We start from the raw sequence: 18,170 nt of genomic DNA, 5'->3' as shown, positions 1-18,170 counted from the left end.
GAATTATGGATCAGGGCCTCGACTGCCTTAATGGTTAATATGATTCTTAGTACCTCGCTAATACACTAAACCGACGATACTAAAAAAATATCGGAATGAATACTAAATCATAATTTTAAAAATAATTTTATAATATATAAAATAAATATATAAAAAAATTTGTTTCGATTTGCAGAATTTTTTTTTTAAAAGTAGTTTTTTAGTTACCCAAATACCTCCTATCAAAATCCTCTATCAAAACGTGAGCTGCCAAGGCAACAATGCGAGGCCAGTTCTTCAGGCAACTCAATCTCCAATAAGAGTTGCTCATACTTTTTTTTTTTTTTGGAGGCCAACAAGAAGATGCTCATACCTTTCCTACCATTGAGTAACCATTCCTTGCTTCAAATTTTGCTGCTCAGACAGAGCATCAACTATTAACGCCTCGCCAAAGCATACGCATTCATGTTTCTCAAATAGCCATCACGAATGACCTTTTGCCACATCCCATTTCTTTCAGGAGGGAAAACTTGGTACCTGGGAAGAGCACTCCCTTCGAGATGGACACTCACTAAACGTACATGATAATAAGATGTCTCACAAGAGAATTGCTCAGAACTGAAGAACGTAACGTAAGTCAGTACCATCGGATTTCAAAAATTCAAGCCCAAAGAGCTTTGTAGGGAAACGATGTTGCATTGGTCACTGGTATACGAACCAATTTGCAGATAAATAGCCGGTGGTCAGTCTCCGTTTGTGCTGGAATCTACAGCATTCAGGTCATGATGGGCTGTCACGCTGGTTGTACAAGTTCCGTCGCCATATCAGCTAGAAGAGCCTCCCTGTGCAATACCCAATCGCTCGAGGTCATTCATCTCAACTTGGCTCATTTCAAGACCGAGTTCAACATCACAAATGCAGTCCTGAGAGCAAGCGTTTTTGGTCATAGTAGGAGGAAAGCACCAGTGCTGGTGCACGAGACGTTCTTTGATACCAAAGATGGCAAAAGTGCACAAATGGCAAAGAGGAGAGAAACTTGATGCAATTTCAAACATGCTCAACAGCCATACAATGAAGACAAGACTCCTATTAGCATCATTGCATGAGTCATTCACGTGGTCCAACCCCCTCACCAAACCGATTTCCCAAGTTTCTCACTCTCCAAGCAAACTAGTTGCATAGTGCCACCTAGTACCTGATTTCCAACCTAGCACTACTTTATTAAGAACATTTTACAACTACCTCCAATGACCACACAATCGCGACAGGAATCGTGTCTTAGGTATTACTATTTTCCCCATATTCATAATATTGGCTCAGTACCTGAGCATCTACTTACTGAAACGATTTACATTCCAACTAGAATTAGAAATGCAAGAAGTAAATAAAATGACAGTATTGTAATATCGAACCACTAATAGCATGCTTAAACAATATTCATAAGCACTTGCAAATCATTTCTCCAAATATCATTATTCGATTATTTGCTTTCTTTTTCTTTCTTTCTTTATTAAATGCACTTTCATCATCTACAAAGCCATCCATGTCCTTAGAGGGGAGAAAGTACCACGGGATTTGTAGGTCAAAGCCTACTGTAAACATTAATCATTCCCCCATTTAATGGCAGCACTTCCACAGGGCTGATCCCCAAATCATAATAATGATGATCATGATATAGTAACCATTTTATTATCAGGTTTTGTGGCAGCAAATTTTGAGATAAAAATCACTAAATCGTGGAAGAAGAAAAAATCAATCTTCGTAGATTTTATAATCAATCCCAACAGATGCGTGAAAAAAAAAAAAAAAAGAATTCCTGGAAAACCACCAGCTCTTGTGCATCAAACAATTTCCAGCAGTTATCCAGGCAATCTTACTGTAAATTAAGATAGAAAGATTACCTTTTCCAGGATACTATCCTTGTTAGTGACTTGAGAATATACAAGCAGAGGATTGTGGAAACCAGTTCATTCTGCAAAACTACTATCCATCGCTTGTTTAAACATTCTTCCACCCACTGCTTGTCATATCAACACCTGACTCAATCTGGTTGCGGCCAAATGCTAGTAATGCCTCATCGTTCTCACATACTTCAACTTGGTCACCCTTAGCCACCTTTGTTAAGCAAAATTTATCAGCATTATCCACTCCATCATGACCTTGCCCCTCAAATTTATTTTGAATACTGCTACTCAAAGGACTAGATACACGGCCACCAGACCTTCCCATTATCATGCTTGTGGTACTATATGCATCTGCTGCGGCATCATTATTGCAGCACACAAGGTCTAATGGAGGGTTCTTGCAGGCCGCTTCAACAGTTTTAAGTGTATCTAAGGTGCCAGAGAAGGCAATATTTGAATTATTATCAAAAGCAGAAGGGGGTTCATCACCAGCTGGCATAACTAAATTTTGTTCAATGCTTCTGGCAAATAAACTGTCAATTTTGCAACCAAAACCTTGCTCCTTCGAGGAACTCGTTTCCAGTGCAAAGCTTGTCACAACACCCTCATTATGAGGAGTATGATCATCATTAAAATCCTTAATCACCTTGACATTAGGATCAATATCTAGTCCACCTATCCTTTTCACGCTATTAACAGAAACATCTTTTAGCTCAATACGGGAATGGGCAGCCGAAAAGCCTTCTGAACTACCAGCAAGTTTAAAACTGTTCAAAACATCTTCAGTTTCCAAGTGACAGTTGCCTGAGTTGGTGAGCCACCTGTCATTCTCAAATAGATTTCCATGTTTAATATTCACATCTTCCAATCCATCAGCAGCACGTCTTTTCTCTTCAAAATTTGGAGGAAGCTTGCCACTTCCAAAATCTATCTGCTCCCCAAAATCCTCCACCAATCTTACAGGAAGCTCATATCCACTGCTTTTGAAAACAAATGGTTGCGCATTTCCACAAGAAATAGTTTCAGGGCATCTGGTATTTCCATCTTGATTAACAAAATTACCACTTCCACTTTTCATGCATTTGACAGCATTTATTTCATCAATGAATTCACAATTACCATTACTCTCATTATTGGAGAAATTTCTGGCGTCCAAATGAGCATCAGGTCTGGAAGCAACATCATGAACCTCATCCAATTTCTCATTAGCTTCATTACCGACTTTACCATCCACAGGAGAACATCCCTGAACTGCATTTTTATCATTCTGATTAGCCTTCAAAGGTCGCTCATCAATAAACAAACTTCCGTGATGGTTGAAGCCAGTAAACATTCTGCCACAAGCTGCACTATCTCCTCCTGGTTTAGTACCTGAAACCAGATCTTGATTGACATTCTCATCAGAATTTTTTTTCTCACCACTTCCAATTGATGATGATAGGGTGGCCTGATTTGCATGATCAACGGGTGCAGATGCGCTAGGGATAAGCAAATTACTTGAAATATTCAAGGCCTTCATGTCACTCGTAGGGAGCAAACCAACACCCTGCAAGATGAAAAATAAATAAATAATTCCTTTGTTTATCTTCATATTATCAAATGAAGAAGCATATAATACCATAAAATATTTACTTACATTTTCAGGCGCCATTTTACCCAGAAACTGCAGGCTTCCATCGGTATGACTAGAATCTAAATTGCTTATCTCTTGAAGTCCAAAACAAGAAAGCAAGTACGAAGAAACTTCCTTGCATGACACAAACTGTCGCCCATCAGGGCTGAAGGGTACCAAATTAAGATGTATAAGAATATCATAAAAATAACCACAAAATAAATAATAAAGTACTGATATTTCTATCCCAAAAACTGAAATGCCACACAGCAGTAGAGATAAATCCTTCCGTCCATAGCAGTTGAATTGAACTAACAGATGAATGTAGTGAACCGAGGAGAGACAACAGCTGTAAACTTTCTAATTCTAAAGAAATTAAAAGTCTTAAATAGGCTGATGATGTACAGAAGAACAGCTGCATAAATGAGGATAAGACATCAAAACGTGACTTCCCCAAGTTGAGAAATGAATCCTTTGGAAACTTGCTACGAGAATATTCACCAGAGCTTCTTTTTTTTTGGGGGGGGGGTGGGGGCGTATACCCATGAGAAATGAATCTTCAAAGGCTACAATTAGCTGAGCTGCCAATAGACTTAGCTTATCACAAAAAACGTGGTATAGATTAGGGAATGGTGAAAGTGATGACAAGAAGAATTGAAGAATGATTTATTTTTAAAATTTCATAACCATGAATTCTAGAATGATCATGTTTCTAGCAATGAATGATTAATTTTAAGAATCGAGGTTTCTAGATGGCTGTCTAGGCTAGGAAGGAAGAAGTTAAGATGGAGGAGAGAGATGCTCAAAAAAATGAGGGTGTTATAGTCTTCCTGTTTTATAATTATTTTCCATACATTAAAAAAAAAAAACACACACACACACACACAAACACACACAGAGAACAAACAAAGTTCTTACAATTATTCCATTCACTTTCCTTTGCATGCCAAACATAATTTTGAAAGCCCGTTCCTATTCTTGGTCCCAATCATTTTTCCTATTCCAATTCCCATCTAAAATTGTATGCCTTCAATTAGCGTAACGAGTCTCATTAAATTTCAAAATTTTTGAATTCATTCATTTCAAAATCTATCAAAGTCTCACTTTCTAAATGAAACGGTTGGTTTAGTGCAACTCATAAATTGTAGAAGAGCAAAAAATTTCAACCCATGCTTAATTATTTTCTTGCCTGTTTCCTTCTCTTTTTATCCTTCTTCTTCATACATATACTCATATTTTAAACATCATAATATGGGGATCCCTTCCCTTCTCAACATTAATTAAACATCCATTCTTTTTTTTTAAAAAAAAAAAATTATTAAAAAAAACCGCTCCTATATTCCTTTATGAAACAATCTTTCCCTTCTCCCTCAAAAGGGCCAAACAACGTCAAGGCCCAGTGCGGGCTAGTCAAACGACGGAACGCTCACCAGTACTATTTCCAAAAGATCCCATTCATCAATGACTACCATAGTCCTTGCCATTCTGCTCTGTTTCGTGCACCCAAATGAATAGTAGAAGTAATAGATGAAGCCAAATTAAGATAACGAAACGCACCAAGAGCTATAACAGGAGTAAAATGACGCTAAGCATGTACATGACCGACAAGGCACACGATGTTCCATAATAATCAACTCTATACATGACTGCAAGCTCAATGCAATGGTACAAACTAAGGGTATCAATTTTCAACTCTTGTAACTTGTGTATCAGGAAAACAAAACCAGAAAAGAGAGAAAGCAAAGGCGTTCACTTAAAAGATATTATATTAAAATAGAGAAAATTGAAAACCTTATGTAACGGCGACAGATTATCCACACGTGACCTGCTCTTCTCTTGAGAGAAAGCATGATCTTCCATCCTCTGGGCAAAAAGTCGCCAAAATAGCCAGCCGGCACGATCCTCCTTCTCTTCCTTTGGCTTGCCCATTCTCCATCTAAACTTCCCATGAATTCCAACAACTGGGACTCAGTCTGCAACCCTTGAGTCCTCCTCTGCAACTCCTCCTCAAATGGATCGTTCACCAAAGCAGCTGCGTTAACAAGAACATCATTGTTGTTAACTATTATTATCGCCTCCCCAGAATCCTCTTTTGGTTTCTCTTCCATATGGATTCGTGCATTCTCCTTCTTCCGCGGCCGCCCACGTTTCCGCTTTCTCTGACCACCAGCAACGACGTCAGTTGGAATGTTTTGCAAGGCGACGGTCGAGGACTCGGTCTCTAGGCCTTGGGTCCTCCTTTTTAACTCCACTCCAAACGGATCCTCCACATTAACCGAAGCAACCCCGTCCACAAGAACACCGTTGCTATTGGCCACCGTCATCACCTCACCGCCCTCCTTTCTTAATTTATCTTCCAAGGGTATTCCCGCGTTTTCATTCTTCCGCGGCCGCCCACGCTTCCGCTTGGTCTGACTGACATCAACGATGTCAATTGGAATACTCTGAAAGGCAACGGTCGCGGATTCTGGTAAAGGGTCCTGAAACTGAACCTGGACCGGAACAAGGTTATTATCACCATGCTTGACGTCACCATAAGACTCGACGCCGAAGAGTTGTTGAAGTAGGCCAATGATTTGGGTGCTGTCTTCATCGATGGGCTCGGAATTTTGGCGGGCAATTTGAATGGGGACGGCGGAAACAGAAGAGATTTGGTTGTTACGAGGAGCGAGGCGGAGGCGAGAGAAGGTCTGCTTTCGGCTGCCGGCGGATTCGTTGAAAACGGAGCGGTCAATTTTGGGGATTATCGCGTCGTCGTCAAGACGGCGAAGAATGCGGGAAGAGGAGCAAAGGGAGAGGGAGTAGAGTTCAGATTGGGAGAGGAAGCGGAGGTCGACGAGTGGGAGAGACTCGACGTGGAGGAAGTGGTGGTCGGTGGAGGAATCCTCCTCGGCCATGGCATTGCGATTCGCCTCCGTCTGTGCGAGTTTGAAGAGATCGGCAGCGGCGAAAACAAGAGAGGGCAGCTTCAAGTTGCAGTACAGTTATGTTCATACATACACATATATATATTAGCCAATCCCGTGTCTTTTATTTCTCCAATCCCCGGTCTTTTATTTTTTTCCCCCCTTTATATATAATACTATAAAATAAATCTTTATAAAATAGAGGATATGAATATGATCATATCTCATTCATATATAAATGGTGGCCAAAAAAAAAAAACAGAGATAAGGTTTAAATGTAATAACATGATACTACCTCTGATCCTAATTATAAGAGCTAGTTGACTAATTTGAGAAGATTAAGGAGATAAGTTAAGTCAGTTATTTGTAATAAATAGGTGTTGTCTTTCTTAAAATATCCTTGCTAATCAAGTGTGTTAATTAGAACTACCATTATTAAAAAGACTATCTTGAAATAAAATGCATAATATTAAAGACAATGTGAATTGGAGTTTTATATTTAGGACTAAAATAAAAATTAGACAAGATGTTAATTAAGGATCGGAGGTAGCATTAGAAAGGCTTACGAGGAGGGTAAGTAACTTCTACTTTAATTAAAAAAAATATTGTTGTTGAAATTCTTAAAGGTTAAATGGGCAGATAATGAGAGAGGAAGGATTTGGTATGAGAGTAAATTGGAAAATAATTTTTATCTTTAATATAATTTGGACTTAGTAGATATTGTTTTGAAGTCCATTAAAATTATTTATTAACAATTGAAAAATAGGACTAAAGCAAGGGCTTTTGGAATATATGAAACGTTTTGTAGTTAAGGTTAAAAAAAGGGTTCAGATTATTTTGCTCTTGTTATTATTCATCTATGTAGTATGCTTTTAACAACCATTAGCCATTTGTATTTCCTATGAGATGATAGGGTAAAGGTTCAGTTTTTTTTTTTATACTTTTTTTTCAACTTTGAAATTCTGTGCAGCTTTTTAATCAAGTTTTTTCCCAAGGCTCCTGAATTTAGCTGAGTCTGGCTCATTCTAAAATCAATACAAAGATGTGAAGGATTTCAATTGGCTATATCAAGGATTCTCTTCACATCATTCTCAACCACGATCCATAATTTTATAGTGATTAATTTTGTGTAAAAGAATTCGAACAAAGCTTCTCATTGAGTGGTTAAAATAAAAGGTGGAAAGAAAATAAAGAAGAAAAAACTAAACTTGAATGCAGTTATTGGCAGATATCATTAGCAATTTGTGAATTTTATCTATACACATCATTAGACACTTGCCAACTTTATTTACACGGCCCATCCTCCTGGCATTGATGGCCCCTTCTCCTTTGAAAGCAACTCCTCCAAAGTATGAGAGTGTGGAATAGGAGTGGAAGTAGACTAGGCCTCTATCGGGAGTTTACGGTTTGGTTTATTTTAAACCTAACCTAATCTATTTAATAAATAGGCTAGGCCTATTTTTATAAGACCTAGCCTACAAATCTACAGGCTTGGTCTATTTAGCTTTTTTAAAAAAAAAAATTACACTATTATATAATATAATCTAGATTAATTTTATAAATTATTTATAAAATTACTAACTTAGTCATAATCCTAAGTCTCACATCCCATCATTCACACACAAACACAACCCTTTCATCAATCAATCTTTCACCTTTACATTTCTTTTCTTTGATCACTCAAGATGACTATGTTAGCTCACTCCCTTTTCCCTGACTTACGTTGTTCACTAAAGCATAATAATTATAATAAGTTTGTTTTAGAGATGCCTTAATGAAATATTATAATACTGCCAGAAAAGCAAAAGGTAAAATCTAGTTTTAATTACATGCCACTTGTTAGGTTTGGTTGATTTTAGAAAATATATCTCCTTAGTCAACATATAATTGGTTTTTTTTATTCATATTTATTGGAACAATTGTTGTCACTAAACATTCTTTTTCCTTACTAGACTTTTATTATCTTATATTATATGTAAGAATAGATCCTAAGCTTTTAAGACATAACGTAGGCTTTAAAATAGGTTTGAAGAGTTACACATAAATTTAGACACGTGTTTTTAAGCCTATTTAAATACCTAAATTTTAACTAGGCTTTTAAAAAAGCTTTCAGGCCTTTTGAAGGCTCAGGTTCGAACTTAAAAAAAAACCTACATGCAGGCTCAGACTTTAGATCTCTGATGTGGGCCTAGGCCTATTTAACTAAAGCCTAGCCTATTTCTAACCCTAATGGGGAATGAAGAAGTGACTTTTATTTGTTTTACATAAGAAAAATTATCCATAAGTCCTGATTAAAAAATGTAAATACAAAAATGTTTCGGAAAATTCATGTTTATAAATCAAGTTGCATATTTACAAGTAACACTCAACAATTTATGTAATTATAAGTCAAACGTTTATATTTGTAAGTTAACTTACGTGATTCGTAAGTTAAATTTGCAATTAAAAAAACCTTAAATTTGGCACTTTTTTCAAAAATATTTTTAGATTTCAAATATCTATTTAATGACAGTTAAATTTAGAAACAATATCAAAGTTACCAATTGTGGGGGAATAATTGTAAATTACGCTATATAAAGTCATAAATAGGGTGAGTTGCAAATAATTATTTAAATACTGGGCTACTATGAAATTATTCTTTTGGACATAACTGTCATTCCCCCTTTTTCCCCCAAACACATCATGCATCAAGTCATTAACTACTTAGTACAATGGAAAATGACAATGAAGAACCTTCACTTGCCCCCACAAAGTAGAAATTGCATCTTCTATCATTCTCATTCAGCATATTCCACAGAGCTTGACGCATTGAGTATACTGATACAGCATATGCCGCCAACATTTATTCTGGGAGTGGGAATTCAAAAACCATTTCTCTTACTGCGGTGCATCATCAGCATTGCTTTCAAGAGTGGCATCGAAAACAAATAAACAAGAGTCAAAGTATATATGGAATTATGATTTAAATGATAAATATGGGCGATGAAGAAGACTGAGATCCTACATTTAAGATAAAATAAACTCTTTAACTAGTTTTTATATTTAGGATCAAATGAAATATAAATTTTTTCTATATTGAGTGAGCAAATTCTAAACTCATTGTACAGATAAACAAAGTAGAGAGATTCCGAGTCATTAGCAAAGACTTGAGAGTGCAAAACATGGATGTTTCTCTCAGTTACTCAGCTCTTAACCATGTTTAGGGCCTCAGGAAATCAGATATGGGTAGCCTGTCATGTTTTCTGGGAGCTATGCATTATCTTCAAAGTTTGGTTGTATACCTAGTATCATTTGGCTGGGATCATGCCTGCCAAGTTTCAAGACAGTGTTATCTGAGAATTTCCCAACTATACAGTCTTCCGAGCTATGGTCGGTCTTGTTAAGCTTGGTTTACCTTGATATTTCCCCGACTTTAACATCACTCGCCCTATAAATGCTGTGATGTGCAGACACTTTACACACTTCTTCATGTGTCTCACTCTGAAATATCACATCATTGTGTAATAACTAGTCAATTGAAAGACCTTCTGTCTTCCGCGGAATTCTTAAGTTGCATCATAGATCGAGTTCAAGTTAGATAAAACTTTGGACGGTATTTATCAAACTAAAATGTTCATACTTTGAAGTTTTGAACTCTCTAAAAGCTGATTCTGAAGGCTTTGATTATTTAGACTAAATTCCACACAAGCTTTGGATTAAAATGCCAAACTAGTAACCTGTAAAACAAATGAACTAAATAGTTCACGGAACAGGGATTGATGAAATCTGAGTAGAGATGTAATATTTAAACCTTCTTCCTTTTTCCCCCTTTGAATATGTTGAATACATGGGTACGCTTCGATCGCAGAAGCAGACTCTGGACTGAGATCACCATAGCAACCCTCACTCTCTCTGTCATTCTACGCGACATTTCGCGTATCTCCAGTACTATCTGGAGCACTTCCCAGCCTCTTATTTATAGGTCTCAATTTTGAGAATTCTTCTCAGCCAAACTTAGTTACCACTAGAAGATAATTTAGAAATTACCTCCTTCAAAATTACATACCCAACTGGACATAGTAATAATCCTCTAAAATAATTAATCTTAATCTAATTTATCTTAAACTTACATTTCGAATTTATTCCTTTACGCGCTGATAAATGCAACAATTCAAAAGAAATGAAAAATAAAATACATCGACAAATTTATATTGCTTGCTTGAATTTCAAATTATCCAACCACATCATGCCCGGCGAGGTTTTTACGGGGCCATCAGCTTCAGTTCCAAACGTGATCATCGACAAATTATCAAGTAGAGTACTTCCCAAGCTTTTACAGAAGACGGAAGAATAATCTATAAAATGGGGGCAGAAATATCTGCGTATGAATTAACCGCTGTGCATTGTATACACCGAGGCGACCAGTAAGAATTTATTCTATTATCACCTTCACAATCTTAATCATGAGGCTGTGTAACTGTAATAATATTACATTGAAAGCAAAAAATCTACCAGTATACTTCCTCGCCCGCTCTGCACCTCCTTTAGTAATTACAGGGTCCTATGCAAACCTTAGGACTGCATAGGATTTGATTTGTATCATTCATCACGATCCACTGTTTCCTCTATTGTTTTTTTTTTCCCCCGGCTTTCTTCGGTTCCCAAAAAAAAAAAAATTCAATCCCCACTTTCTATGGAGCTGTAAGTAAATGAACATCTAGATAATGAAAATGAATAGTATGGTCTCTAAAACTTCAGGTCCTCTCTTCAATTGCTTAGTTTGCCTGTCTCTTAAAGAACGGTTTCTGGCAGATCAGGAGTCTCTGATCGCTGTCACTTTCAATCTCTATGACTCGCGCATCCCACTTCAGCCGTGCTGTTAGAGCTCTTGCTGTTTCTATTGACGGAACTGTGTCGCGGATTATAATCCAACCCTGCAAACATCAATAAAATTCTTACATATTAAAAATCCTCCAAACTAACATAGAAGAACCAATTTACTGATGCGTTTAGATTTCTCTGTCTCTCAATGTTGACACTCGACGATTTGGGTCAGACCCAGCAGCCACATGGCAGTGTCGGCTGCTGTCAAGTGCACATAACACATTTTTGAGACCTTGTTGATGAACTGCTTCACTCTGGGTTCAGTTTCAATAAGAAATACAATCTACAATATAATTTGACTAGATGATTAGCACAACTCTCGGTGAAGGGGGGTTAATGATCAAATGATGCTGCAATTCAATCATGTTCCTGAGCCAAATGGAATCCAGATGATTCCTCTCAAGTTCTAACTTAAGGGGGCCCAGTTCAAAAAGGGCAAAAAATTGCCTCATGTCAGGCAGAAGTAAGAAAAAGACTGTCGCCCCAACGTCAGTTACAATCAGTTATTCCATGAAACAAAGCGAATAAAAATGCAAGCGAAGAGATGGGCCATGTACGCAAAGAAATGTTGAAGTATTTAGCTTACATACCTCCGGACGAAGTAATCTATCAATCTCAATGAAGAGGTCAAGCATCGTGCATCTATGCTGCTGAGCAGTTCTTTGGGAAAGAAGACCTGCTGCATGCACCAAGTCAAAGGTTCTAGGGTACGTTGGAAAGGCCTCACACCTAGATACCATGAAAGATCGTTATTGTATGACAACATGTTGAAAGACGTAACAAAAATTGTCATGACTAGCTCATAAAGACTCAAGTATAACAGTAATAACAAACCTTAAGATTTTCTATAATGTAACTCATAGCTCTTACTGTAAAATGAATGCATTAGGAAAACCTTTAGTTTTCGCTGTACAGCACTCTACTGAGCAATATAGCCTTTTTTTTCAATACTCTTTCTTAATTCACTTTTGTCTGACAAAACTACATTGACATTACAACGTGAATTTGGATCATCCAAGTTTCTCAATGAAATTAAAGGGTCAAACTTGGAAGAAAGCAACAAAGTTTGAGGCCCTGCAGATAACAAAGGGACCCCAATCGGTTTCAAGCAAGAGATCCAAATTGAATTTATCTACGCTGAAGCTTAAATCTATAAAGAAACCAAGATCAAGGCTTCAATATTAAGGTTTTACAAAATTAAATTGGAAAAAACCAATAATTTTATGCACTTTGGTGGAATCATGACCAGGAAAAAGAACATAGCACATGGGTTTGGATTTTATATTTGACCAAGCGGATATAACTGACGGAAACAAAGAATTGTGACACGGCCAGATAAGAACAAGAGAAAGGATAAATACCAATCATGCAAAACACCGACAAATCCCCTGTCCAGGATCAATGGAAGGTAGTTTGGTCCGCTGGTTGGAACAACATTCATTACCCACACAGACTTTCTAGCTCGTAACAATGCAGAATTGAAACCACCAAAATGAGCATTCATGTCAAGCACATTTCTGAGCATGTTGTAAGGAGGTGGAGGATCCTCTTCACCAGGCCTCTTTGGATGATCAGAGAATATTAGAGGCGACAGAAGAGACCAATAATTCTGGACTGCAGTTCTCCAGCTTTCAGAGTCCTCAAGAAATTCTTCAGATTGCAACCCTGACAAATGTAAATTTGGACAAATTAAGATAACCTATTGGGTACAGAGTTTCATTAGGTAAGCCATGACAGTGCAATTACTTTCATTAAGAGATTTACAAAAAATTGTTTTAAGAATCTAACAATTACCATGGATGCTGAGTTCCTTCTTGTTCAAGTTAGCCCGAGAAGGCCAAGTTCCCCTCTCTTCAATAGAAATCCAGCGGCGGCTGTGGGTTCCTCCTATGCAGTTTTGCAGTTCCCGATAATATGGGGACTCCACATCATGACTTTTCATACACAGAGAGGGCCCAGAACCAGGCTTTCTGATTATGAAAAACAGGTAATGCTAAAAGTCAGAGGTACTTCTAATTTACCATGCAGCAAAAAAAAGTTTCTATGTAGTCTAGACGCAATTCAAAAGAAATCTGATTTGCAGGTTTTTTTTCCCCCCTTGCCGGGGGAGGGGAAGCACATTTTCATAACATATGCCCCCAGAAGCTCTACCTTGAATTATAGCAATCTCGATTACTAGTTTTCTTCCACACAACTGTTTCATCCTGCTGCGACAGCATTTCCCAGCAAAGATTTTCAGTAAAATCATGGATAAATATCCACCGTTTCTGATTCTCTTTGTTACGAGCATTTGTAAGTGGCGAAGTCCAGACAAAGTAGCCGCCTGGTTTTAAAAGTCTATCGGCTTCAACCAAAAGAATGCCATCTATACCATGTATAATGAATGTATGGTTAACCAACAAAAGTCAAACATGAGAAAAAATAATAAGATACATCCAATTGGCGGTTCTAAAGCTCAGAAATATTTTGTCGGGTGCTAAGTTTACTGTTTACAGAATTACTAAAAGAGATCATAACACGATGGGTATTCAAGTCAGATGAACAATTAACTCCAGTTTGTTTGCTTATAGTATGTTAGCAACTGTAGCCGGACATAATGTACAGCTCCAGTTGGCCACAAGATATCTTCAAAATAAACAGGAAGCCTTAATGCAGTCACTACAAGCAATTTCTTCATAATGAAAGCTTGGCTACCCAGGACCCCCAGAGAAAGGGTGAAAGAGATGAAGATTAATGATAACAAGAGCAATATTCAGCTTGCCAACTAAAGCAAAAGCCTAAGCTACTTAACATACAAAGGCTACATAGAGAAGATTAACACAAATAAGACATGACAAATTTTCTTATGCTTTCCAAAATTATATTTACATGTCAGAAACAGACAACAAATGCATAGTTTGACTGTAAATAAGCTTTGTGGATTTTTTTTCTTTAAAAAAAAAAAAAGAAAAGAAAAATCATTGCAAGTGATATAGATGGTTCGAAGATCCATAATGATCACAGTGGGAAAGGTATCGAAGAATTTTCAATATTGTAAAATCATTCCATAACAGGGTCAACTGTTGAAGGTTTGGACTGAACAGGGAAAACAATGCTTAAGCCAAACCCCACAAGTCCAACATATGAAAGGGTGTATACAATAATTACAAATTTGTTTCTTTGTTCATGAATCTCATTTCTCCTATAACGAGTCTATTTGTGTAGCACGTTTGCAAGGACAATAGTAAAGACAAGATTTTGCTGAATAGAGCAGAAGATGATACTACCTTTCTGGTCCCAATCAATGCCACATCTTGCACAATGCAACATGTCGAAGGAAAGTGATGGATATGGCAACTGTTTTGAAGTGAAAGAAGCAATCATAGCGGGGAGACCTCTCTCAAGTGTAAGCTGAATTTGGCTGCCTGAGGGCTCATAGTTTGCAATGCACATCGTTAGGAGTTGACTTTGATAGAGATGGGCTCCAAAACTACCATATCCACATCCTATGTCCAGTATGGTTCTAACCTGTAAATTTTAGGATGAAAAGATGATCAATCAAATTACAGTAGAATCAAGGAACAATACAGTCAAATAAGGACTCTCTTCAGATTCAATACCATTTTGTTCTACCAGAGAATATATTAGAAATCCATCTTGATGCAAGGCAAAGGTAAAAATTAAGCATATAATTGATGAATGAGTAGATGTTGTATGGACAACAATATTGAGCGCCCATGTACAATAGATCAACGGATTCAAACTATTCCAAAAATGTTACCAAAAAAAAAAAAAAATCCAATAGCGCCATCATTCATGTAATTTTATGACATCTTTTCAATATAGACATGGTGTTTAAACAAGCTCTTCGAAAAAAAGCCACATCCTAGGAACGATTCAATGTGTCCATCAATAGTTTGCTGAAAGGACGATGCGAATGTTATGTGTGCGCACGTGCGTGATCAAGCAAGTTTAAAGCCAATGCATACACCTCTCTCCATCGAATACAACTAAGCAGAAATAAATATGCTGACCATAAAATTATCATCAACAAAGTGAAATATAAAAATATTAAATAAAGATTAAGCATTTACATACCCCAGCTTGTATGAAGTTTGATTCATTTCTAAGTCCAATCATTTCTGCAATTTGATGCGAGTAGTCTTCAACACCATCAAACATAAGAGAGGCTGAACGAAAGGAAATTTGCTCCTCATCCAGCATCATCATCCTGTAGTCATATGGTAAAATGGATGTGTTAGAATGAAAAGATATTGAAAAGGCAGCAGGTAGGTGAGACATATTCAGCTGCCTGCTTACCTCTTGGTTAAGCTCCCTGAAGAAAGAACCTCCTGTGCTGTGATCTTAACATTGGCAATCCATATAACATCTCTTCCAGTAGGCCACCTAAGTGGAAGTTTGTAATTTGCTGGCGGGAGAACTAAACAACTTTGTCTGAGCTCATGGCCACATTGCCGGTCAAACTCATTGTTGTCAGAATAACCCAAAGCTTGATTCTCAGAAACATTATAGCAAGGAACATAGTTTTCAAACTCCTGAGAACAGAATTCTAATTCTTTCATCTTTGATGGACCACGGGAAAACTCTCCAACATCCAACAGGTCAGATACTAGTTTCTCTTGGAGTCTTCTATAACCATGGTAAATGTGACCTCTTGATGAGGTAGAAATTGAGATGGACCAAAAAGACCCAGTAAGAGCGAGTATGACTATAAAAACTAAACTCATTTTCAATAAAAGCACCGCCAATTTATGGCGATTTCGGGGAGTGCCAACAAGGAAGGGATCAGATGTAAAACCATTCTCAGTGATACCGTATTTAGAGTGAGAATTTTCAGTAAAAAGCAACCGCAGAGGAAATTTCAAACCCAAAGGGCTGTGATCTGAAGAACCCCTTCTATCCAAATCATCTTTTTCTGTTTTATTTTTGGATTGAGAGTCCAACGAATCATGATTGTCCTCAGCGATCCGAGATGCACCTCGATGGAGGGGCCTGGACATTTTCGGAACTGGAAGGGTGCACGAAGTAACAGGATAGCCACGAGTAATCTATTATAACACCAAGAATCCAATATTGAAGTGTTTTTCTGACATCAAAGAAGCTGGGGAGGAAATTTCATCGGAAGAACTCAGGCTTCAGTTCTGCATTTGAAAATCTGTTAAAACAAATACACCATGTGAATCTTTGCACCAAAAAATGCACCATATGAATCTAAATTCTAAATGACCTTCATTAAGAACAAGTTCGATTCTTAAGATATTTTAAGTGCGAAGAAGTGGCTGGAAGCAACTTAAATAAACAAATTCATAGTCAGCCAACTGACTATTCACTCAGAACAGCAACAACAAGCGAGTAGCATAAAGGTAGACCCTTAATTGTCACCGCATCAGATTCATCAGAGACCCAATTTTGAAACGGGTATATATGCACAGGGGCTAAAACTTCACTGGTGACTGGGAATTGCAAACGTAAAGCCCAAAAAGAAGGTAGTAGGGAGGAGAAGTAAGAGTCGAATAAGTAAAAGTTGAAGAAAAGCAGGTAATCAGTGGGTAACAGAGCAATCAAATCGCAAGAAGGTGGCCTAAGTAATAATAAATCGGGAGTGCATTTTCGGAGAAAAAATCACGTTCACCGGGCGTTTCATACCAAAATCCGATCGAAACCCAGAAGGCACAAAAAGATACTTGATTAGATCACAATGCTAAGGCTAACTCACAACCCAGATGAAAACCAGTGAGCGGAAAGCAAAACAACGAGTGGGCAGTTACAAGAGCGAAGACTACCTCCTTTATAAAAGACGGAGCTGGGAGAGAAGAGCGAAGAAAAACAACAACTAAAACCGAAAAATCACCGTGAACTCATGGGTTGGTTGTTTACTGCGACGCAATAAGAATTAAAAGAACTCGTCAGCCTTCCTAAGCTCAGTCTCTTCTCTCGCGACCAGCTCTCCTCTCTCGATCAGCCTGTTCCTCTCGCTACTCTCACTTTCGTCAAATGCTATGCTTAATGCTCGTGAGAGAGTGAGAGATGCACTCACAGAAGCATGAGCACACGGAGAATTTGTACTGATCCGATCACGTCGCTGCCCCGAGCGCCCAAATAGAGAGTAGCATGATCATAATAATAATGGGAAAAAAACAGAGAGAGAGAGAACTCGGTTCGTAAAAGTAAAAACCTGAAATTAGTTTTTTTTTTTTTTTCAATCTTATAATGTATAGTAATCGAGCATAGGGGTTACGTTCTTACAATTGATGATTAAGATCTCGCAAGACAGTATTATAACATGAGAATTCATAAATTAAGTGTAGTCACTCGACTCGGGTAACCATACCGTGAAAATAGTCATAAATAATTAAGATCTGCTAGAGTAGCTTATACCTAATTTTTTAATCATAATTTATATGAGAAAAGTTTTGTTTCTACTTACATAAAACATATTTATAAATAATTTTCAAAGACATCCAAACAGGCCCACAGTAGATCCAGGTTGAAGTGTTCATTATTTGAACTCCCTGATTTATCTGCTCAGCATAAGAAATGGGCAGACGAAGAGAAATTCCCATAAAAGTCACTAGTTACCTTGATAATGATCAATCATGTGCACCTTCCGTTTGACATTTCCGCACAAAATGCCACCCGACCCATTTCTTCATCGCACCTCATGGAGTGTGGAGAATCTTTCTTGGTAAAGAAACAAGCAGAAATGGCAGATCTGAAAAAATAAAACTATGCAACTCCCCTGGCTTGTATATATACACACATATATAATATATTGTTCATAGACATGATATTTGACTTGAGCCGGAAGTGGCGGACGCTGAGCCACAGCTAATTTTAATGGCCACCATCCATAAATACGAGCACCTCGACGCTTGCCTGAGGTCCCGGCTCGGCTCGGTTAATATG

General features: G+C 37.6%; 2 protein-coding genes across 4 annotated transcripts; both read right to left on the bottom strand.

The window, feature by feature from the left end:
- Positions 1-1,633: 1,633 nt before the first annotated feature.
- Positions 1,634-6,466, bottom strand: LOC114716552 (uncharacterized). Its single transcript, XM_028901568.1, has 3 exons — positions 5,287-6,466; positions 3,520-3,661; positions 1,634-3,429 (listed from the first exon to the last, which is right to left on the bottom strand). The coding sequence occupies exons 1-3, from the start codon at positions 6,390-6,392 to the stop codon at positions 1,978-1,980; spliced, it is 2,700 nt and encodes an 899-aa protein (XP_028757401.1). The 5' UTR covers positions 6,393-6,466; the 3' UTR covers positions 1,634-1,977.
- A 4,299-nt stretch (positions 6,467-10,765) lies between these two features.
- On the bottom strand, positions 10,766-17,916 carry LOC114716555 (probable pectin methyltransferase QUA2). Of its 3 annotated transcripts, none has more exons than XM_028901574.1 (9): positions 17,844-17,916; positions 15,564-16,419; positions 15,342-15,474; positions 14,531-14,771; positions 13,416-13,629; positions 13,059-13,234; positions 12,626-12,929; positions 11,855-11,993; positions 10,766-11,314 (listed from the first exon to the last, which is right to left on the bottom strand). In XM_028901574.1, exons 2-9 carry the CDS (start codon positions 16,262-16,264, stop codon positions 11,156-11,158), a joined length of 2,067 nt encoding a protein of 688 aa, XP_028757407.1. In that variant the 5' UTR covers positions 16,265-16,419; positions 17,844-17,916; the 3' UTR covers positions 10,766-11,155. The 3 variants fall into 3 exon arrangements, with proteins under 3 accessions (XP_028757407.1, XP_028757405.1, XP_028757406.1); XM_028901572.1 differs by lacking the exon at positions 17,844-17,916 and adding an exon at positions 17,048-17,389; XM_028901573.1 differs by lacking the exon at positions 17,844-17,916 and adding an exon at positions 17,116-17,389.
- Positions 17,917-18,170: the final 254 nt, after the last annotated feature.

This window comes from Neltuma alba, unplaced genomic scaffold (genome assembly GCF_004799145.2).
Source record: "Neltuma alba isolate B1F8T4 unplaced genomic scaffold, ASM479914v2 tig00011679_pilon, whole genome shotgun sequence".
NCBI classification, from domain to species: Eukaryota; Viridiplantae; Streptophyta; class Magnoliopsida; order Fabales; family Fabaceae; genus Neltuma; species Neltuma alba.
This window is presented reverse-complemented; position numbering and strand designations above follow the sequence as displayed.